Below are 24,696 nucleotides of genomic sequence, written 5' to 3'. Positions count from 1 at the left end.
GGAGTTGAGTCATTCAAGAGATAGATGTGACACTTTGACGAAGCGTTGGGAACTGTCACAATTCTTGGTGTATTTAGCTGAGTCGGAGCACATGGTCGGCTAATATTAGCTAGCAGTCAATGCTCAATTATGGTACCAACCCCTAAAGCAAGAGATGATTGTTGTTGGATGGGAGGAATTTAAAGAAGGGCTCCACTCGCATTTTGGTCCTAATCAATTCCTTGATTTTTTTGGAAAGCTTACTAAGTTACAATAACAAGGTTCAGTATGAGAATTCCAGAAGCAATTTGAGAAATTATTACTGAAAGCAAGTTCCTTGCCGCAAGGTAGACAAGTTAGTTGTTTTATAAGTGGTTTAAAGATTCCATCCGAGCTGATGTGCTAGCAAATCGACCTTCGACATTGTAAAACCCCATTTCTAATTTAGTAATAGCATGGATTTTATTTAGTTATTTACTTCCCTTTCTATTTGAATATTTTATGGTACTGTTGTAAGAAAGGGGCATTTCTGTCAGTTTTTAAAGTTTGTGTTAAGGGGTAAAAATAAAAGAAATAAATTCTGATGGGTTTGCATGTATCAAGATGGAAAAATCTGGACACTTTTGCTAGGAAAAGCTTATGTGGCGGGGTTAGAGAAATTAAGAGAATTTTGGGGGGCAGATTAAAATTTCAGAAAAAGAAAAAGAAAGACTTTTGTTTAAAAGAAAAAGAAATGGGTTGTTCGCCCAAATGAAGAAGAAGAAGATGAGAGTTGAGGGAGAAAGCGAGAGCAGAGCAGAAAAAGAAAAAAAAAAAAAAAAGAGGAAAACGGAAGGAGAAAGAGAGAAAAGATAAGAGAGAAAAGATAGAAGAGAGGATATAAAGAAAGAAGAAGAAAAGAAGAAAAAGGAGAAGAGAGGAGAATGGGTTCGGCTGAAAATGGTAGAGTGAGAGAGAAATGGAGGAGATGAAATGAAAAATCTTGGGAGGAGAAAAGAAGAGCAGACTGGTTATTCATGCATGCAGCTTGGGTGGTAGATCTCTCATTTCTTATTCAATCCAATAGAAAAATTAACCATTGTTGTTCCTGATGCTAGGATCAGAAGAGAAGAGTGGAGGAGAGTGCAGGGAGCTTCGGCTGAGCTAGAATAGTGAGTGGATTAAATGAAAACTTTCCTTAAAAGTTTAGATCTATGCTTGCATGTTAATTGTAGTATGCCATTTTTGTATTTTGATAAGGTTTGAGCTAAAAGTGAAGCTTGCTTGAGTTACTTTCTCTTGTATGTTTTTCGGATAGATTTTAGAGTGGTTGATTTGAGTTTTTAAAATGGAATGTAATTGAACTTGCATGCATTTGGTTGTTTCAATAAACTGTGATGGTGGCTGGATATTTTGATTGCATGGATTCGATTGGACAGCATTTTGGGAGATGCTTGAGTTATGTTTTTGAACTAAAAGTTGGTTGGTTGAATACACTTGCATGCTTCTAGCTAGAATGCCTTTGAGAAAATTGATTTCCATGGTGTTTTAAAATGCTAGAAGTTAAGGCAATTGAATGGAAATTGTATTGAGTTCTTGAGTACTGCATTTAAACATTCGGTGGCCCTTTTTATTTCCATGAGATGCACATTTTCGCATGCGTAATGTAATTCATTACTCCTTGATATATATATGCTTTGATTATATTATCCGCATATGTGATCAAATTAGAGTTTGACATGTTATATGTAGTGTTAATTGATGGATATAGGACTTGGGTTTGGGATTTAATGGAAGAAATTGAGCCTAATGGTGTTGAGTTTAAGTAAATAGGCTTAAAGGTGTTTGGTTTATTGAAATAGTTAGGCTGTTGGGTTTTTATTTCTTAATTGTGGGCTTATTTAAATTAATGGATTAATTAGGTTGGTGGGTTTACTTGGTGGATATTATTTTTTTAAAAAAAAAAAAAAAAAAGGGGTTGAACTGTCAGTTTTAAAACATGTTTAGAAAATTGCAGTTTCACCCTTGTATGTGATTTTTTGAATATTATGTCAACATGCAGAATTTATAAGCCAATATGTGAAATGTTCATGAGTGATATGTCAGTTAAGAATATGCATAAGATTTTTTGTAGTTCTATAGCCACCTTACGAAGTACCCATCCCCCAATGATACAGATTTTGGCTCTGCGCATGTGTATGACAGTTATCAGTGCTCTGCCTAGGCATTGAGTGGTCCGCCAACTATGACTGTTTTGAGGCTTTGCCCGCGCGATGATAGACCTTATTGGGTATGACAGGTACGTCCCTCGCTCTGCCTGTGTGTGGGACGCCCACAAGTATGATAGATTGGTACTAGTTGTGGTGACAGTTTCTAATACCAAATGTTGAGGTTTGATTCAGAACCCGATACAGGTAAAGGAAGTAAGTTAGAGCACAGTTTACTGAGTGTAGGGTGGTTAGAAATAAATCACATATTGCATACGTGAATGGGGTGTTTGCTTCCATTGCATATTCATAGAATTATATTCTCATCAGGATTTGTTTAAGAATTGTTGTATGTTATTTTATTATAAAAAGATGCCAATCAAGAATTATTATTTCTTTTTTTTTAAGAACTTTTATAAACCTCCCCTTTCCCCCACTCACTGAGTATTTCAGCTCACCCCCTTTTTAAATGTTTTTCCCCCTCACCAGGATCTCCCGGAGATTGTGCCGAGCAGTGAGCCTCCCCTCAGGGTTGTGCCACGCGTCAACATCTTTTTATGTGGGTTTTATATTTATGTCATATTGTATTTTGGACTTCCGCTTCAAAAACTCATGTTTCCCATCATGTATTTCCTTTTATTTATGTTTTCGGAAAGTATTTTATAAGTGGAAAACCTGACGCCACAAGTTTCCCTAAATCTTTTTTTTTTTTTTTTTTTAAAACGAAAGACGGTTTTACGTTTTTTTTTTTTTTAGATGCTAGAAATGGAAATACTACGATGTTATTCAGAAAAAGTAAGTCCTTTAACAGGTTTCACAATTTTTCTACATGGCACATCTCAGGTATCCGAGTCTTGTGGGAGTGCCCGGATCCTACGGGATGAGGAAATTCGGGACAGGTCGTGTTAAACATTGTCCTCAGCCATTGGGTTAGCCAGGCTTTATGAAGCCAAGAACGAAGCTTGTGATCTCGTCTCATCCAAAGTTTTGTCCACAAATTATGAAGTTGAAAGTGGTCCAGCAACAATGCCAATCAAGAGACTAACAATTGAAGAAATAGATGAACGAAGGAAAAAGGGACTATGCTTCAAATGTAATGAAAAAATTGGTCTCGGACATCGGTGCAAAAAGTTGTTCATGATTCAAGCTTGTTTCAATGACGGTGATGTAGACGAAGAAATGGAAATTATTGGTAGAAGTCCTGAATTTTCATGGCCACCTTACTTGAATTAAACCCTTGAGGACAAGGGTGTTTTCAAATGGAAGGGAATGTTATGTTGTTAAGAAATAAATATATTTTTAATTAAATTATCTATTTTTTAATGAGTTATAGTTGAATTAGTCAAATAAGGATTGGCTCCATTTGTTTCATTTTTTTCAGCCTATCCTATCCTCCTATTATCCTATCCAATCCTATCAAAATAGATATTTGTTTTAATATTCACAATTTAATTCAAAATCCAATCATATTCTATTCAACTCAAAACATTTAAATTCTTCAAATTTACCATTTTCTCCTATTTTAATTCCCAAAAAGCACAAAATGCACCCAAAATAACCAAAATCACCCAGAACGAAAATCTGCCCTAATTAAAAACTCAGCCTAATTGCGTAACCAAACAATTAAGCAACTAAAACAAAATTAAACCCTAAGGTTGCGTTTGGTTTGAGGTGATATAAGATTAATCATGTAATCCTTGTTTAATTTTCAAGATTCTCTCGTTTAGTTGTCAAGTAATAAAATATTATGTAATATTTTATTGCAAATAATGTTTACTGTTGGTTATATTGGGGGTAATCAGATTATCTTCCCAAGGAGTGTTAATATAAGATTATCGAGGTAATCTTAATTTTGACCCTATTTTACCCTTAATATTATATCATTTCGGACACATTTGCCCTCATATGTCTACCAAATAACAATTAGCCCAGACCCGCTATATTTGAGAATTTAGCTAAAACACCCCAAGCACAAAAAAGTTTAAAAGTTAACAAAATACCCCCAACCATCCAAGACCATCGTCGGCCGCTAGCTAGCCACCACCACTAGCCGTCTGTAAAAGTTGTCATATCGGCACAAGACCGACGGGATCTTGCCGGTAAGGACGTTTCTGGCCATGGATTTGTGATCCATCACCGGAAACGACCAAATTTGACTGTTTCACGACCAAAGATGTGGCCGTGAAACGCCATAGATCTGGCCGTGAAATGCCATAGATCTGGCTGTGAAAAGGCCAGATCTTTGGCCATGAAATGGTCATTGTTTCATGGCCAAAGATCTAGCCTTTTCACGACTAGATCTATAGCCGTTTCAAATATGGCCGTGAAATAGCCATATTCACGGCCATATCTAGCCCTTTTTTTGCCATGGATCAAAGATCCATGATCGAATTAGGCCTTACCGGTGCATGACTAGCCAGATCTGGCCTGTCGTGTGCCATTACAACGGCTGCCGGCAGTGGCTTGGGGTGGGTAGGGATGATTTTGCTCAAAATTAAAGTTTTATATGGCTGGGATATTTTAGCAAAATTTCAAATATAGTGGGTTAAAAGAAATCATTTTAAAAATAATATTATATTATTATTTAAAAAGGAGGGCAATTTAGTAATCTATATAATATACCCACTCATTTATCCTCCTAACCAAACATATTATTATAACATACCTATCAATTTATTCCAACCAACCAAATACATTTTTCTAAGGATTCCCTAACAATCTATCTTTTTAGTAATACAACATTCCTTAATAATATAATATTCCTTGAACCAAACGTACCCTAAAAGTATTAATCGAAAGAAATAGGAAAATCCAAACTTTTGCCGCTATCATTGAACAAATCTTGCCAAGAAAAAAAAATTCCTAATGAAATATGCTTAATTTTTCTTTTCCATCTTCAAATCTGATTCGATTGAAACACAATAAAAAAAAATAAGAAAGTTTTTGGTTATAAGTGTTCTACCAAAGTGAAACTCAATCACATTCATAATCCAATTCCAACGAACGCTGGGAGAGCAAAACCCAATTCTCTCACTCACTCGCCATTAATGGAGGATTTCCAAGCGCTTTCCCACTACTGGGGCAGCACTCCCGAGGAAGAATATTACCATCGACAAAGAATCAAATCAACAAGCTCATACGTCACTTCACCAAGAGGCTTATCATTCTTTACCGATCATGGATACCCACCAACACCCCTCCACGCGGCCTCCTCTGAATGGCCCATGGATACGGCAATGACATGAGCTGGACTTTTCAAGCCACGACAATCTTTCTTGCCCAGATGGGTTTTGTTCTTGACATTGAAAGCCATGGCAGATCTCACGGTAATAGGGCTAATGTACCAAATGTTGATCTTCTTGTTCAAGATTGTTTGTCTTTCTTTAACTCTGTTAAACAAGATCCTTCCTTTAATGGGTTACCTCGTTTTTTATATGGAGAATCAATGGGTGGTGCTATTTGTCTTTTGATCCATTTCGTTGATTCTCAAGGTTTTGATGGAGCAATTTTGGTTGCACCCATGTGTAAAATTTCGGACAAAGTAAATCCCAGATGGCCCATACCTCAAATCCTCACATTTCTAGGAAAATTTTTATCTACTTTAGCAGTTGTGCCTACTGAAGATCTTATGTACAAGTCTGTTAAGGTGGAAGAGAAAAAAGTTATAGCAAATATGGTAAAACTGGTTTTTCCTCTTAGAAGTACTATATTGCAGAGTAGAGCTAGTTGGAAAAATAAATTAATTGTTGGCTTAACGGAGGAAACCAAGACAGCAAGGCAATACCTATTGACTATAAAACCGCACACCCCCTTTATTACTCTATCTCCCTTATATACGAGATTACAATTAACAAAATATAAAAATAGTAAGAGCTAATGTCTAAAAAATATGAGATAATAAAATATTCTTGTCATCCGGCCACAACTCATGTGGTCTTGCCATCTCAATTACAGTTTATAGGATATTATTGGATCTATTAGGTTTTGTAATTTTTCTTTTAACATCCTCCAACATCTCAATATTTCTTTGTATCGAAAAGTCTTTATTAAGAAGTCTATCGCCTCATTTCTTAATGCATATTTTGTTTTCTTGTGAATTGTGGTTTAGTTTTTGCTACGAAGTTTTCATGATCTTCCTTATGTAAATTTAATGTATGAACACATACGATTACGAGTTTTAAATCTCTTATATAAATCATGTTTAATTTCTTATACGGTTTTGCATAAAGCAACTATTTATTACCTTTCTGATGGGAGAAACAACACTTTCCCACCCCAGGTTTGGCCAAAAACACTTTCCCACCCGTTGAGTTTCAAAATGACATTTTCCCCACCCACCATTATGTTTTGTTAAGAAAATTTGTTCTGAAGAAGGGCAAGAGGGTCAATTTACATGAAGCCTCATAAATCAAAATTTAAAAATTGAAATATGCTTTTTTTTTTCTCTTTCCTTTCCTTCTGTTTCTTTTTCCTTATTTTTTCTTCTCTATCATCTTTTCCTTCTACGCTGGAGGCTACGACGCTGGCGTAACTTGCTGGCAGCCAGCCATAAGCTGGGCTGGCTACGACGCCACCCATTCAGCTAGCAACCAACTAAATCGTGGTCGAAGGCAGTGTCACAAACACCTAGCTCGACCGTGACACTGATGCCGACACCGCAGCCCCCTTTCTTTTTCCGCACACACTTCTTCTTTTGGAACTTATGGTCTGTGGGTTTGTGATTTTGGGGTTTATTTTTTGTGGATTTTCAGTGGCTGGAGGATTTGAAGATTCATTTTCTTGAAATGGGTGTTTTACGTTTGTTGGATGCTAGATTTTAAGTTGTGTGGGTTTGTGAAAAGAGTTTGTATATGAATTTTAATTGTTAAATTTCAGTAGAGATAAAAAAACTTCAATGGGTTTTGCTGGATGTTATGTTGTGTTGTTTGGGTTCTTGAAAAAAAAAAAAACATCTGTATATGAATTTCAGTTGAATAATATCAGTAGAGATTTGAAATTTTAATGAGTTTGTTGGAAGTAGCTAGATCTTGTGTTTTGTGAGTTTGTGAAAAAAAAAAAAATTGTAACTAAATTTTAGCTAAATTCCAAAAATATTATTTTGGTGATTTAATATATATTTTAGTAACAAAAACTGCATTTAATCAAATGTATGGCATATGCTTTAAGTGCATAGAAGAATTCAAATTTAACAATTCGATGGGCTCATGGTCATATCTAGCATTTTGGGGAGTTGCAGTGGGCAAATACATTTGGAGGAGGAAGGAGAAGAGAAGTTATGTTGGATTTATTATAAATTGAATGAAATGAGATGTGGTGGTGTGAGTGAGAATTTGAAAGATGAAAAGTTAGTGGATTACTGGAGGAGGTTTTAAGAATTGAAAGTGAAAAGGTGGAAAATAATGATGAAATTCAACGTTTTGTCCCATCTTGAGTAGTATAAAGGTGTTCTTCCTCATTTCAAACACATCAGAATTTCAATCTCTCATTTCTCTCTAGTTTCTAAAGTTTTCCTTTGTTGGAGTTAAGGCTTAATTCAGTTCTTAGAATAGAAGAGTGGTCCTTCTCTTCTAGTCATCTATCGTTGTATCTTGGGAAACAGACGCTACTCAAATTCTTGTGCACTCGGTGAAGAGACGAATCTGCTTTAAGGAAACTGTGTGTTACACAAGCTAACATTCATCCTAAGATGTATCTTTACTAGATCTTTTCCTATTTTGAATGATCTCCACACGTGATCACGTTGTTGGTATTGTTAATTTTATTGTATTTTCTTTTATTTTATTGACATTTAATTCTATTGTTTTTTATATTCATAGATATTACTTGCGATTACTAATATTTTATAACAGATTATGTGGGCAGAATACATTGGTGAAGGAAGAGAAGAAGAAGAAGTGTGGTAGAATACATTTGGTGGAGGAAGGAGAAGAAGAAGAAAGAAGATGAACAGCAAGAAATTGAGGTTGGAGAATGAAAGAGAATGTCAGAGAAGCCATGTGGGTTTGAGGGTTTTGGATAGTGGGTACTATGGTCTATCATCTATGTGAATACTAGAAAATTAAAAATTTGATTTTGTAAAATGTTGTTGTGTTGTCCAGAGTGTGTGTGTGTGTGGATAGTAAAGAAGTGAAAGGAGAGACAGAACCAATCAAAAGAAAAAAAAAAAAAAAAAAAAAAAAAAAAACTAATCTGGTTTTGTCGTGTTTTTGTTTCTTCTCTCTCTGTAGAATCTTCTCAATGCTTATTTGATACTGTACTGCCAGCACCTTTTTATACTGCTCAATTATAGGGTATTGTTATTGTTAATGGGAATGTAAATTTACATTTGTCTCTCTAACTTTTTATAAAAATAATGTTTTATTGGAATTAACTAAAATTTATATCAATTTTCATATTTAGAGGATATATTGGTAATTGACTCTGTTGCATGACATAAATAATAAAAATTATTAATCAAATAGTAAAGAATATTTTCGCCTTTACAGTCAAATAGTAATGGATTTCTCTAATGGAATATAACAGTGGGTGGGAAAGTGTCGTTTCGCTGAACCTTGGGTGAGAAATTGTCTTTCTCCCTTTTTTAATTGCCAAACCTTGGTGAGAAATTGTCTTTCCCCCTTTTTAATTAATGTTTGTTTTTGCAATACAAATTGTACTGAAAAATTCAAATTGTGAATAATTTTAGTTTTGTTGTCAATAATATGATGTGAGTTTCTAAAAAAAAAAAAAAAAAAAAAAATTGCACTTGAAAGGATTTGAGGATTTTACTATCCTAACTAAATAAATATATTAATTATAAAAGTAAATATAATGTGTTAGCCACATTATAAATGAAGAAGAATGTTACAATATCATGACTATTTTCTTTTTATCAAATTTAATTTTAAGGATTTCAACCCACTTAATTTTAAAATTTAGATATCGGTAATATTATTGATTTGATATTATTGTATTCTTTTAAAGTAGATTGCATTATTTCTTGTTCAAACTTATGGTATAAAATAAACCACCATTTACAGTATTTTAACAATAAGTATAGACTATAGATCATTTAAACAATTAATCAAAGCATTATGTGCTCTTTGATATGGACTATGAGACTAAAATGTTTTATAAAATTTATATTTTAAATCCACGTTTAATTAAGGAAATTACATTTGACCCACAAAACATTTTTTAAATATGGGAAAAAACATAAATATTCCTTCTTTAAATATTTTTTTTCTACAATATTTTATCCCATAAATATTGCTTTTGAATCATGTGATTGACAATATTATTATTTATTATAAAATCGTGTATATCATGTGTATTATTTTGAATTAACTAGTGTTGTTTCTGTAATAGCAGCCTTATCGTTATTATGATGTTCCATTTAATTTTAAAATTAATTGGGAAAAACAGTAATATCAAAGCTCTTCTCAACCCTCGTTTTATTTTTTTTAATTCTTTTTTAAAATTATTTATTTGGTGGGTTGTGAACTTTTCTTTTTAACATCCTCTTATATCTTAATATATTTTTTTAATTCCATTTAATTTTCTTTTGTTAATTCTGTACAAGTGAGAAGTTAATCAACTTGATCTATTTTTTTTTCTTGATACAATTTGCTAACCAAATAATATTGTAAAACCCTGACCCTAGTTTTACATAACGCTTCATGCATATTTTGTTTTCCTGTGTAATGTGCATTAGTTTGTGATATACAGTTTTCCATGTTCTTCCTCATGCAAATTCAATGTATGAACTCGTCCAATTAAAATTAAAAAATAAAAATAAAAATAATTTTATGTATTGAAGACAAGAAAGTCTGTCTTTAATATTAACCGGTGGCCATCCACACATATGATTCATGTATATATCACCAACTTCTTCTTTCCTAGTATTGATGACCAGTGGCGGATCCAAGATTTTTGTCTGGGGGCATCTGCGGCTCTGCCATTATTTGCCAAATAACTAGTGAAAACTTAAAAAATCACCAAACCTTAATAAAAAAAAAAAAAAAAAATACAATATTAAGAACTTGAGTGAAAATAATATGCAACAACACAATATTTTCCTACTTGAATAAATCAATGTGAAGCAAAATTTTGAGTAAACCTTGAGTAAAACCTTCTTTTAATATTTTTATTTTTTGCTTCCAAAGATTATAATATGAATTTTCATGATTTTGATTAGACCTAACCTAATTAATCTAAAGTCAACCAAAACTTAAATCAAGTCAACGTTACATTGACTTTTAATATAAATTCATAAAAAAGGGGGAATTTTCTTAGTATAAACATAGATGGTAACCCAAATTTCTTTAATAGTTTTGAGCAGTTGAATGGTGACGTTAGAAATATAAGAAAGTGGTTGGTGAAAGGTGAAGAATAATGTCCTTTAAAATATAGTCAGTGTTTTAATTTGAGAAAACAAGTTTATTCTCAGCACAAAATACAAAATAAACTCATAAGTTTAACGTATTTTTCCCTCAAATTAGAATAAAAAACCTAAAAAAAAAAAAGGATTCAATCCTAAAATAAACTAACTTGAAATAAATAATGGACATACCTAAAATTGATAAAATAAAAAACGGAGCTAATTATGACACCTTGAATAGTGAAAATTTAATAATTTCGGTCTTCAAAAGTTTTAAGAGCGAATAATGTGAGAAAGAGAAAGAGAAAGAGAATGAGAAAGAGAGAATGCGAGAGCAAATAATTTTGGGGATAAAATCATAAAAAGCAGGTGGAGCCGTGGAGAAAAAGAGTGTAGAAAGTTTTAAACTTTTAATATGATGTAGACTTAGAATATATATATTAATAGCAAATTTTTTGTAGACCTAGATATATGTATAATAGTTTTTATGTTTTTTAAATCTGAGAGTGGATGTAGATATATATATTATTTAACAATTTTTTGTGGCCTGAGAGAATTTTAAACTTTTAATATGATGTGGGCTTAAAATATATATATTAATAACAAGTTTTTTGTAGACCTAGATATATGTATAATAATTCTTATTTTTTTTTTAAATTTAGAGTGAAACTGGATATATATATTAATTAATAATTTTTTGTGGCCTGTACGTTAATAATTTTTTTTTTTTTTTTAAATATGAGGGTAGGCCCTCAAAGGGGCTAAATCCGTCCTTGTTGATGACTATCCAATACATATTACTATATAATCAAATTTCTACTTAATTACAATACATAAAATAAGAGAATTATAATTATGTTCCTTTAATAATAATGTTAATCCTATATATATTTCAAAAATAACTTTTAACGCATATTCAATTAATTGGATTTTGTAATTTTCTTTTATTATCCTCCCATATCCCGTATATGTTTTGATAAAAAAAAAAAAATGTCTTTATTAATTTTCAGGTCTAGCTATTGATGTATTTTTCTTTTCTATTTTTTTTTCTTTTACACCTAATCTCTAAACGTAAGTAGGTAATTAGATTGAAGGTAAATACATTATAGGTGCCAATTCCCCAAATTAGCTCAAAATCTGGGCGGGTTAGGCACGGGAAAAATGTATAGTTTCTCCTGAGTGTGGATGAATGAACTTACAATATAAAATAATAATCCTAAAACATATTGCATACTTAAATAAGAAGTTAATGCAAGAAATTTAGCCTAATCGTCTACCCAAGACCAAAGCATGCAGGCAAAGCCTCTCTATTTCACAGACTAGCTTCAAGATTTTTCCATGATAGAAAGGTGAAGTTTTGGGCTGAAGCATAGACATATCTGTGTTCTTCCTCCCTCCATATGTGCATGTGCATGGATCTACGATAGAAATTGCTAACCAGATACTGAAATTACAAACAATACAATAGTCAAAACTTTTATAATGGAACATCAACAGTATGATTTAAAAGACAGTAACAATTATAACAGAGCGAACCAAGTTCATGGCACCATTTGTCTATCAAGTTCAACTCAGCCCAAACTGCACAAAAGAATTTCTCAATAGAGTCTGTGTTCTTCCTAGACTTGTTGCCCTTGCACGTTTGGGGGCTAAAGGTGCTAGTGGTGCCATGGAATTTGGAATTGGAGTCATACTTGTCGGTGTCTCACCAGTATTGTCTGCGGCCGATGACATCTACAATTCCATCAAATAAAAATATGTATTAAGTAAATAAGACATCAATATAAATCATATTTATGCATTAAGTAAAGTATCATTATTTATAATAAAAAATTGCAGTGACCCAAAGCTTTAAGGTAAATGAAAGAAATAAATCATAGTCATGAAAAAGACATAATCTAGAACCACATCTACCTGTTCCATATACATGCTTACATCTCTAATAAGCAAAAATCAAAGAGTAATCTATAATTCGCTATGAACAAATAAATTATATCAACTATTGTGGTATATTATATTTCAAATTTTTTTGTTAGTTGTATTCGAAATCCTATAACAACGTGCATGAAGACTAAAAATCAACATTATACAAAAGCTTTGTATTTGATTATTTGGTGGACAACATTAACGTTCTCTCAAGGAGAAACTTGGCTTTGACTTGAAGTGTCGAGAAAGGCAGAGACAATCTTAATAATATTAACAGGCATGTGAAAATTAGAGACCATTGGATTGCTACATAGTGAGGACCATCCATCGGTTTCAGAAATCAGAAACAAGTAAAATTAGTAACAAAATACGCCGAAAATGTAAAATTAAAGGATTATTAATAATATTTGTTACATAAGCTCCTTAATTATGAGCTTTACATCTCTAATCCATAGTTAACAGCCTTAATCTCTTCAAATGTAGTGTAGGGTTAACTTTACCAAAACTTAATCTAACAACAAAGTTTCCAGAAAACCATCTCACAAAATCCCAAAATCAATAAAGAAAAACCCCCATTTTCCTTCACGCCACACCAGCATCGCCACAATTCCTTCTAACAAGTGCAAAGTATCCCAAAACAGCACAAACAACATTACCTTCCTTCACTAAAACAAACCCAGAAAGCAAAACAAGATTAAAAAAATAACAAACAAAGAATACATAAAAATCAAGAGTCTGCTCACGGTGGGTCTGCTCACGGTGGAGTCTGCTCAGGGTGGAGTCTCTTTAGGGTGGGTCTGCTCACAGTGGAGTCTTCTCACGGTGGACTGTGAAGATCGCTGGACTGTGAAGATCGCTGGAGAGTGGATGCAGTAGCTCATTGTGTGGATGGAGCAGCGGTGTGGATGGAGTAGCTCTGTAGCTCACGGTGTGGAAGACTGGACTGTGAAGATCGCTGGAGAGTGGATGCAGCAGCAGTAGCTCACGGGGTGGATGGACTATGGAGTAGCTCTGTAGCTCACGGTGTGGAATAGGGAGATTTAACTAAGATTTGGAGGCTGAGTCGCGGAGAAGAGTCTGAACTATGTGTGAAGAGAAATAGAGAGGAGCCAAAATTTTTTTTTGCTGTTATAGTTAGGGTAAAAGTGCTTTAAAAACCGGTTTTCGGTTAACCAGTTTGAAATAATTTTCAAACCGAAAATCGAACCGGTTTTTCGGTTTTTTGAATTATACAAATCGAAAACTGAACCGGTTTGTAAAAAAACCTAATTTTTGATTCAGTTTCGGTTCGTTCGGTTTTCGGATTATTTATCCCGCCCCTACAATAGACTACAAAGAATACTAAACTGTCCTACTGGATTCTTCATCTTTTTGTCCTGTATTTTTAAATATCAAACATACTTGTCTACTCTACCTAAAGCCTTGAAGATTATACTGTTTATACTATTATAGTATACTTTGGAAGAGCTAGGCCCTCCTTATAAGGAAGAACACTTTTTTGTTTAATTGAAAAACTTCGGGTGCGTTTGACTTATTATTTTGGATAAGATTTTGAGAATAATATTGGGTAGTTGAATGAGAGAGTATTACGAGGTAAATTTTAAAAATTAAAAAAAAAAACCTCTGGGTTTGCTAATTTAATTAAACACCCCAACATATAAAATGACAAAAACACCCCCACCACCCACAATGGTAGATTTCGGCCACCACCGTCTGAATCTGGCTGAAAAATTGCGTTAAAACATAGACTGGTCGGATCTATGTTGTAACGTGTCGCTATGGCCTTTCCGACCAGGTCCACCACGGATCTGGCCGAAAAAGGCCAGATCTACGGCCAAATGTGGCCGTTGACAGCCGGAAAAGGCCAAACAAGTCCATCTTTGGCCATCGTTTTCGGTCAACGATGGCCATTTCTTTGGCCGTTAGGCCGTCGCTGACGGCCAGATCTGGCCTTTTTCGGCCAAATCCGTGGTGGATCTGGTCGAAAAAGGGCAAATCGATGAACTACCAACCAATTCTGGTCGTGGTGTAGGTCGTTGGACAGATTCCGACTACCACCGACAAAGATTGTCGGAATCTGGCAAGTGTGGGTTGATAGGGGTGTTTTTGTTAATTTTCAAACTTTTTTCTGGGGGTATTTAATGAAATTAATAAACTTAAGGGGTCTAAAAGTAATTAAAAAATATAGTAATATTTCTGGAATAATGTGCCAAACAATATTTGGAGAATAGGATTGAGAATATGGGTAGAAATAGGGAGCCAAACGCACCCGAATCATTGTTATTTATTTATTTTTTTTTTAAAGAAAACAAAAAAGTCTATGCTAGGCAAAGTATACGCTAATGAACAAAGTGATACAGTGAGAACATAAATTCCATGTAACTATATTACACATCATAATTGGGAAAACAGGCTAAATAATTTATATACTATACAATACCTAAAGAATGCGTCCAGTTTCTGTTCTCCACTCCACCAATAAAGAAGCACCAAAAGCAAAGAATTTTAGTTATGTTGAACTTGATAAAGGTTCAACCAACATGCATCAGAACCTGGGAAATGCTGGACATTCATTGACTCATATGTACACATATCTCTCAGAGTATTTAGTATTTTATCAGATGCCAAAGAAACAAAAGATTCTCACTAAAATGGATTTGAATCAAACATATAAAACTGCTTTAAAAGCACTTGCATAATAGAAAATGGATAGGCACGAGATAAGCTCTAGCATAGTGGCTCGAATCCACGAACAATGAATCGCGAATGCACAAGAAGATGTCGAATCCACGACAAAACAATTCACAAAGGAATCATCAAGAAATTTTATTTAAAAAAAATCATTCATCATTGTTTATAGAATAACAAGCCTATTTATGCTAAACTAATCCTAATGTTACTAGAACAAGAAATTAGAAAATCCTTATATTATGTATCATAAGAACAAGGAATTATATAATAAGAAAGTAAGGCTTAACTAAATTGAAACTTCCTATATAAACAAAACTCCAAATGAAATGAAAAAACTACTTAAATTCCTAAAATGAAACCCTAAATAAATAAGAAAATCAAATAAAGAAAGGGAAACAATGGGGAATCATAATTTAACCATAATTTTCCTACATCACCAAAGGACTCAATTGCATAAATTCACTTCCTCCTTTTCAAGCGTGAATGAGTGATGCTAAATTTGTGAGTCAGCTACAACATTTTTCCAACAATAATCCCCACAAGAACAAACTCCATCTTTAAAATGATGGAACCTATTAGTGTCCCTAACAAATATGTCTCTCCTCTCAAAACTGGATATAAATTTGATAACAACATGGCAATCAAAGCAGATTCTTGGGTTCTTAATCACTTGAAGAGGAGCTCCTGCTGGAGTATTAAGAAGTCCAAGCACTACAGCCAACTTCTCACTGTGCCCACACAACATCAGCTCCTTATCCTGCTCCTCCACATCCCACAGCACAAAGTCAGTATGTGGAATGTAACTTGACTTCTTCATCTCCATGTTTAATTTATTCAACTTCTCCATGATTTGGGCCATCTGAGGATGTGATTCATCTCCGGCAGGAAGCATGTGCACTTTATTTTTGACCTCAATCCAACTACAGCAAGAGCTCTTCCTCAAACCCAAAGTTTTCATCATATTTCTCACCGCATCAACCTCTGTCCACATGCCTTTGGAAGCATATATATAGGACAGAAGGATGTAGTTCCCAGAATTTGTAGGTTCCAGTTCAAAAAGATGTTTAGCAGCAGCCTCACCTATACTCACATTACCGTGAACACTGCAAGAACTAAGCAAAGCTCCCCAAACACAAGCGTTTGGCTCAAAAGGCATTCGCTCAATCATATCATAAGCCTCTTCTAGCCTTCCAACATGACCTAGAAGGGTTGCCATGCAACCATAATGCTCCATCCTTGCTTCAATACCGTGCTCTTTAAACATGCTATCAAAAAATTTGCAGCCTTCATCAGCTAGGCCAGCCTGGCTGCAGGCAGATAATACACAAGTGAAGCTAATAGAACAAGGCTTTTGTCCACTTCTTTGCATCAAATGAAAAATCTCTATAGCTCCCTTAGCCTTTCCATGCCTAGCATATCCACCCATCATAGCGTTCCAACAAACCAAGTTTTTGGATGACATCATATCAAAACAAAGTCGAGACATTTGAATCCTTCCACACTTTGCATACATATCAATTAGTGCCCTAGACACGGAAATAGCATCAGATATTCCTCTTCTGATAGAAAAGCAATGAGCCGCCTTCCCAAGCATCAATGCTGCAATACTTCCACAAGCTGATAGCAAGCAAGGTATTGTAACATTGTCTGGCTGCATCCCCGCTGTCTGCATCTCTCTAAAAAGTTCCAATGCCTCAATACCTTTCCCATTTTGTGAGAAACCAGCAATCATTGACGTCCAAGACACAACATCTAATTCCGCTCCTTGGCTTTGGAATTGCCTAAAGACCTCCAATGCATTGTCAACAAGACCATTCCTACAGAGACCCGTAACAAAAGCATTGCAAGCACCTACATCCAAATTTTCTATCTCATGAAACACTTTGGACATATTCCATGTACACACACACTTACCGTACATATCAATAATTGAAGTACTGACGCACTTGTTCTCCAACAAGCCTTCCTTAATCACAAAACCATGAATCTGAATCCCAAGTTTGGGATTCTCCAAGTCACCCACAGCAGAAAGAACACTAGAAACACTATGCTCCTCAGGCGTAAATCCTTTAAAATGCATCCTTTGAAAGAAAAGAACCGCCTCTTCATGATGTCCACTATGATTAAACCCTGCAATCACACCATTCCAAGTAAACACATCGGGCTCCACTCTTAAACGACCCATCTCGTTAAAGAGTTTTTTCGCTGCATCCAAGCACCCTTGTCGCGCGTAACCCGCAAGCAGAGCACTAAAAGTTTTCACATCCGGTTGGGCTAATCTATCAAACACTTTGTGAGCGTCCCCAATCTTCTGACATCGAACGTACATATGAATCAAAGAAGACTGAACAAACGAATCTAAATAAAACCCGTGTGCAAACACCATTGCATGAACTTGTTTTCCAGTTTCCAATGACAACAATCCAGTGCAAGCCTTAAGGATATTAGGCAACAAGTAAGTATTAGGTGGCAAACCGTGAGAAAGCATTTGAGCGAATACACGGAGTGATTGAGTAAAAAGATTTTGTTTCGAGTAGGCGTAGATAAGAGTAGAGTAAGAAAAGGTTGTCGGCTCAAGAGAAGAAGAAAGGATTTGGTTTGCGCCATCGAAGTCTTGGTGATTTGCATATTGAGACAGAAGCTTTGTTGCGAGACCCGTGTCATTAGAGACTCCAGTTTTGAGAATTTGAGCATGCGCTTGCTGTGTCTGTGATAGAGATGATTTGAGTGAGTTGAGGGTATGAAAGATTGAACGTGGAGTGTTTTCGAAGAGAAGAAGAGCTTGTTTCGTCAAGTTCATCATTCGTTACAGCCTTATTTTTGAAGTGCCAAATAAAATTATATCAGAGGGCTTTGATTGTTTCACCTTTCACGCAATGGTAAGCTTCAAAAGACTGAGAACGGTACCGTACATTTAAGTTAATTATATAAATAAAAGGGAATATTTATTTTTAACTATGGGTAAATAAATAAAACCTTCTTTCTCGTCTACAGTGGCGGATCCAGGAATTTCACTCGATGGGGGCAAAAAATAAACAAAAAAAATTTGTGGGGGCAAAATGTCAAAGTCTTATAGGGGGTAAAATGCAACTAAATATAAATATTTATACAATCGAAGTTTTTTAAAGTTTGAGTGGGGGCCGTGGTCCCCATTCGTTATTAAGTAAATCCGCCACTGCTCGCCTACCATTCTAACGAATAGAAGTCAAGAGAGCAGCAAGTAAACTGTACAACTCTAATATTATAATCAGTCTTAGTATTGTTTTTTGTTCTTAATAATTCATCTAAATATAGTATTCAAGTCCAGTCGTTATTTCCGGAAAAGTACGATGAGTTTTGTGCAAGGATTAGCCAATTGACTCGGACAACATCATTGTCGAAGCGGTCTTCTACTTGGTCTACCCCAATAGCCGAGACACGTGCCCATCTCTCAAACAAGCCCCTGAACACTGCGGTCATGCGTTCCCTGATCGTTCATCTCTTGCCTCAGTCGTCAGTATCTCTTTTCTTATTCTTTAATTATTTTTTTTTGGTATAAAATCTTTCAATTTCATGATGTCTTATTGATCATCTAAATAAAAAAGTTTATAAAATTTGCATGACTTCAATATTGATTTGCATGGGTGGAGAAACTCAAAAAGGGTAGGAGTTCAATCTGGTTTCTTTTTTAACGTGCTTAATTCTTTTTTCAATTAAGAATTGCAGTTACCACGACAATGCATTTGTTATTTCTCATGCTTTGCACATTGTAAACATGCTGAATTTTTCCTCTACTTTCCACTTGTTGGAGTGGTTCTTCAAACATCATGTTAAGATTCACAGCATCAATGGCATATTATTTTCAAATTGTAAACTAATTAATTGTATTTCTCTAATAAGTAACGAAAGATTCAATCTAAAAAGAATTATGGAAATTAATGAGTGCACCTACGATGTTTGTGTTAATTTATATTTTAAACATCATGCACTTTGATATCCAGTCAAGTTTACGTCTAAATTCCCGTTTTCACATTCGATAGGTTTTATACAGTTAATCTTCGTAGTGTTTTTATTGATTAATTATTTTGAAGCTATTTAGGTTGCTAGAGATTTGAGGGTTTTGTAATGAGTATGATAGTGATGGAGTTTCGGGAGTGAGAAGAAAGTATATGAATTGGTACAAAGTGCTGACGTAGCTTTATGATGACCAATTAAGACTCTTAACAGGTTCCTAAATAGAGTTGTGGGTCGTCACCTGGAATATTAATTTTGGTTTTTAACCATCTTTATAAGAGGGTGAGAATGTAAAACCCACTCCAGTTTTTGTTTTTATGACCGTTTATTTTGAAGACAATAATTATGTCAATCCACGGTGGAGTGCAAGTGGACCCTATCAATCTAAAGAACCTGACTACTTGATTGATCACTAAAACAAAATCTTAGTTGATTTTATGAGATGCTAAAACCATGCTATAAGTACAAAGATAATATCCAATTATTCTAGAGTGAAAGATGAACAATGTTTTTTGTAACTGAACCAATGAACATATACCTACATCATCGAGGATTTTCTATGTAACATTTGGTTTATATTAGTCTTTTTGGAGTCAAACCACATGAATCTGCACCGATCCATCTAAAATACATCAGTCTACACAACCCTTCCAATAGTCGCCTCATATAAAGTTATAGATTACTTGTGTTTGATAAAGGGCTAAAATTCTAACATGCAACTATGAGAATAGTCTAGCAAAGACTTGGTACCTCACACTAAAGAAGCTTTAGCTTTGTTGATCTCTAATTACCGAGAAGAATATATCTAACATTTGAGTGATGAGGTTTCTTCGACACATTTCGAATAAGCAATTAAATCAACATAATCAGCCAAGGCCAGTGAATAACCATAACTCGTAAGTGTTGTAACTCTTACAAAATATAATCAGCCTGCAAAGTCTAGCAATTAACAAATGATGTGACCAATCTCTAAACGTAAGTAGTTAGTTAGATTGACAGTAAATACATTATAGGTGTCGGATCCCCAAATTAGCTCAAAATCTGTGCAAAATCTGGAGGGGTTAGGGACGGGAAAAATGTATTGTGTCTCCTGTGTGAGGATGAATGAACTAACTAATATAAAATGATAATCCTAAAACATACCGCATACTGAAATAAGAAGTTAGTGCAAGAAATTTAGCCTAATCATCTACCCAAGACCAAAGCATGGAGGCAAAGCCTCTCTATATCAGAGACCAGCTTCAAGGGCTTCGTTTGGTTGGATTTTAGGAATACTACTTTTAGTATTCCCAAAAAAGTTAAACAGTAAAATACCCAAAAACTCACAATATTATTCAACTTTATTCAACATTTTTTAAACCCCCTAAATTTGTTAATTCAATTAAATACCCCTAAATATTTTTAATGTTTTTGTTACCAACATTACAAGTAAAACACATCGGGCTCCACTCTTAAAAGACCCATCTCGTTAAAGAGTTTTTTTCGCTGATCCAAGCACCTGTCGCGCGTAACCGCAAGCAGAGCACTAAAAGTTTTCAAATCCGGTTGGGCTAATCTATCAAACACTTTGTGAGCGTCCCCCATCTTCTGACATCGAACGTACATATGAATCAAAGAGACTGAACAAAAGAATCTAAATAAAACCCGTGTGCAAACACCATTGCATGAACTTGTTTTCCCGTTTCCAATGACAACAATCCAGTGCAAGCCTAAGGATATAGGCAACAAGTAAGTATTAGGTGCAAACCGTGAGAAAGCATTTGAGCGAATAACACGGAGTGATTGAGTAAAAAGATTTTGTTTCGTATGGCGTAGATAAGAGTAGAGTAAGAAAAGGTTGTCGGCTCAAGAGAAGAAGAAAGGATTTGGTTTGCGCCATCGAAGTCTTGGTGATTGCATTTGAGACAGAAGCTTTGTTGCGAGACCGTGTCATAGAGACTCCCGTTTTGAGGATTTGAGCATGCGCTTGCTGTGTCTGATAGAGATGATTTGAGTGAGTTGAGGGTATGAAAGATGAACGTGGGTGTTTTCGAAGAGAAGAAGAGCTTGTTTCGTCAAGTTCATCATTCGTTACAGCCTTATTTTTGAAGTGCCAAATAAAATATATCAGAGGGCTTTGATTGTTTCACCTTTCACGCAATGGTAAGCTTCAAAAGAATGAGAACGGTACCGTTCTATGCTAGGCAAAGTATACGCTAATGAACAAAGTGATACAGTGAGAACATAAATTCCATGTAACTATATTACACATCATAATTGGGAAAACAGGCTAAATAATTTATATACTATACAATACCTAAAGAATGCGTCCAGTTTCTGTTCTCCACTCCACCAATAAAGAAGCACCAAAAGCAAAGAATTTTAGTTATGTTGAACTTGATAAAGGTTCAACCAACATGCATCAGAACCTGGGAAATGCTGGACATTCATTGACTCATATGTACACATATCTCTCAGAGTATTTAGTATTTTATCAGATGCCAAAGAAACAAAAGATTCTCACTAAAATGGATTTGAATCAAACATATAAAACTGCTTTAAAAGCACTTGCATAATAGAAACTGGATAGGCACGAGATATGCTCTAGCATAGTGGCTCGAATCCACGAACAATGAATCGCGAATGCACAAGAAGATGTCGAATCCACGACAAAACAATTCACAAAGGAATCATCAAGAAATTTTATTTAAAAAAAATCATTCATCATTGTTTATAGAATAACAAGCCTATTTATGCTAAACTAATCCTAATGTTACTAGAACAAGAAATTAGAAAATCCTTATATTATGTATCATAAGAACAAGGAATTATATAATAAGAAAGTAAGGCTTAACTAAATTGAAACTTCCTATATAAACAAAACTCCAAATGAAATGAAGAAACTACTTAAATTCTAAATAAGAAAATCAAATAAAGAAAGGGAAACAATGGGGAATCATAATTTAACCATAATTTTCCTACATCACCAAAGGACTCAATTGCATAAATTCACTTCCTCCTTTTCAAGCGTGAATGAGTGATGCTAAATTTGTGAGTCAGCTACAACATTTTTCCAACAATAATCCCCACAAGAACAAACTCCATCTTTAAAATGATGGAACCTATTAGTGTCCCTAACAAATATGTCTCTCCTCTCAAAACTGGATATAAATTTGATAACAACATGGCAATCAAAGCAGATTCTTGGGTTCTTAATCACTTGAAGAGGAGCTCCTGCTGGAGTATTAAGAAGTCCAAGCACTACAGCCAACTTCTCACTGTGCCCACACAACATCAGCTCCTTATCCTGCTCCTCCACATCCCACAGCACAAAGTCAGTATGTGGAATGTAACTTGACTTCTTCATCTCCATGTTTAATTTATTCAACTTCTCCATGATTTGGGCCATCTGAGGATGTGATTCATCTCCGGCAGGAAGCATGTGCACTTTATTTTTGACCTCAATCCAACTACAGCAAGAGCTCTTCCTCAAACCCAAAGTTTTCATCATATTTCTCACCGCATCAACCTCTGTCCACATGCCTTTGGAAGCATATATATAGGACAGAAGGATGTAGTTCCCAGAATTTGTAGGTTCCAGTTCAAAAAGATGTTTAGCAGCAGCCTCACCTATACTCACATTACCGTGAACACTGCAAGAACTAAGCAAAGCTCCCCAAACACAAGCGTTTGGCTCTAAAGGCATTCGCTCAATCATGTCATATGCCTCTTCTAGCCTTCCAACATGACCTAGAAGGGTTGCCATGCAACCATAATGCTCCATCCTTGCTTCAATACCGTGCTCTTTAAACATGCTATCAAAAAATTTGCAGCCTTCATCAGCTAGGCCAGCCTGGCTGCAGGCAGATAATACACAAGTGAAGCTAATAGAACAAGGCTTTTGTCCACTTCTTTGCATCAAATGAAAAATCTCTATAGCTCCTTCAGCCTTTCCATGCCTAGCATATCCACCCATCATAGCATTCCAACAAACCAAGTTTTTGGATGACATCATATCAAAACAAAGTCGAGACATTTGAATCCTTCCACACTTTGCATACATATCAATTAGTGCCCTAGACACGGAAATAGCATCAGATATTCCTCTTCTGATAGAAAAGCAATGAGCCGCCTACCCAAGCATCAATGCTGCAATACTTCCACAAGCTGATAGCAAGCAAGGTATTGTAACATTGTATGGCTGCATCCCAGCTGTCTGCATCTCTCTAAAAAGTTCCAATGCCTCAATACCTTTCCCATTTTGTGAGAAACCAGCAATCATTGACGTCCAAGACACAACATTTAATTCCACTCCTTGGCTATGGAATTGCCTAAAGACCTCCAATGCATTGTCAACAAGACCATTCCTACAGAGACCCGTAACAAAAGCATTGCAAGCACCTACATCCAAATTTTCTATCTCATGAAACACTTTGGACATATTCCATGTACACACACACTTACCGTACATATCAATAATTGAAGTACTGACGCACTTGTTCTCCAACAAGCCTTCCTTAATCACAAAACCATGAATCTGAATCCCAAGTTTGGGATTCTCCAAGTCACCCACAGCAGAAAGAACACTAGAAACACTATGCTCCTCAGGCGTAAATCCTTTAAAATGCATCCTTTGAAAGAAAAGAACCGCCTCTTCATGATGTCCACTATGATTAAACCCTGCAATCACACCATTCCAAGTAAACACATCGGGCTCCACTCTTAAACGACCCATCTCGTTAAAGAGTTTTTTCGCTGCATCCAAGCACCCTTGTCGCGCGTAACCCGCAAGCAGAGCACTAAAAGTTTTCACATCCGGTTGGGCTAATCTATCAAACACTTTGTGAGCGTCCCCAATCTTCTGACATCGAACGTACATATGAATCAAAGAAGACTGAACAAACGAATCTAAATAAAACCCGTGTACAAACACCATTGCATGAACTTGTTTTCCAGTTTCCAATGACAACAATCCAGTGCAAGCCTTAAGGATATTAGGCAACAAGTAAGTATTAGGTGCCAGACCGTGAGAGAGCATTTGAGCGAATACACGGAGTGATTGAGTAAAATGATTTTGTATCCAGTAGGCGTAGATAAGAGTAGAGTAAGAAAAGGTTGTCGGCTCAAGAGAAGAAGAAAGGATTTGGTTTGCGCCATCGAAGTCTTGGTGATTTGCATATTGAGACACAAGCTTTGTTGCAAGGATTCCAGTTTTGAGAATGTGAGCATGCGTTTGCTGTGTCTGTGATAGAGATGATTTGAGTGAGTTGAGGGTATGGAAGATTGAGCGTTGAATGTTTTCAAAGAGAGGAAGAGCTTGTTTCGTCAAGTTCATTATTTGTTCAACCTAATTTTTCAAACGCGGCTCTGATTTGTTCACGCAATGGTAAGTTTTTTCCTCAAAAGGCAAGAGAATACGAAAAAAAGGGTACCGTTAAATAAATAAAAGCTAAAAATAACGAGGATGTGATTTATTAATTTTTAACTATAAATAGATAAATAAAGCTCTGTTTCTCGCCGTCCATTCCAGCAAAGAGAAGTCGAGGAACACAGAGCAAAAATATGCGCGAAGTAATAGCGCAA

General features: G+C 35.2%; 2 protein-coding genes and 1 pseudogene across 2 annotated transcripts; 1 reads left to right on the top strand and 2 right to left on the bottom strand.

The window, feature by feature from the left end:
- The first annotated feature begins 5,204 nt into the window (after positions 1-5,204).
- On the top strand, positions 5,205-6,985 carry LOC116110793 (annotated as a pseudogene).
- Positions 6,986-15,634: 8,649 nt separating this feature from the next.
- On the bottom strand, positions 15,635-17,941 carry LOC116110792 (pentatricopeptide repeat-containing protein At1g20230-like). The gene has a single exon (XM_031397009.1). It carries the CDS (start codon positions 17,939-17,941, stop codon positions 15,635-15,637), a length of 2,307 nt encoding a protein of 768 aa, XP_031252869.1.
- A 4,215-nt stretch (positions 17,942-22,156) lies between these two features.
- On the bottom strand, positions 22,157-24,448 carry LOC116110791 (pentatricopeptide repeat-containing protein At1g20230-like). Its single transcript, XM_031397008.1, is given in 1 exon segment — positions 22,157-24,448. A coding segment is annotated over 1 exon segment (2,292 nt).
- Positions 24,449-24,696: the final 248 nt, after the last annotated feature.

The sequence above is a fragment of the Pistacia vera genome, unplaced genomic scaffold (genome assembly GCF_008641045.1).
Source record: "Pistacia vera cultivar Batoury unplaced genomic scaffold, PisVer_v2 Contig614, whole genome shotgun sequence".
Taxonomy (NCBI): Eukaryota; Viridiplantae; Streptophyta; class Magnoliopsida; order Sapindales; family Anacardiaceae; genus Pistacia; species Pistacia vera.
This window is presented reverse-complemented; position numbering and strand designations above follow the sequence as displayed.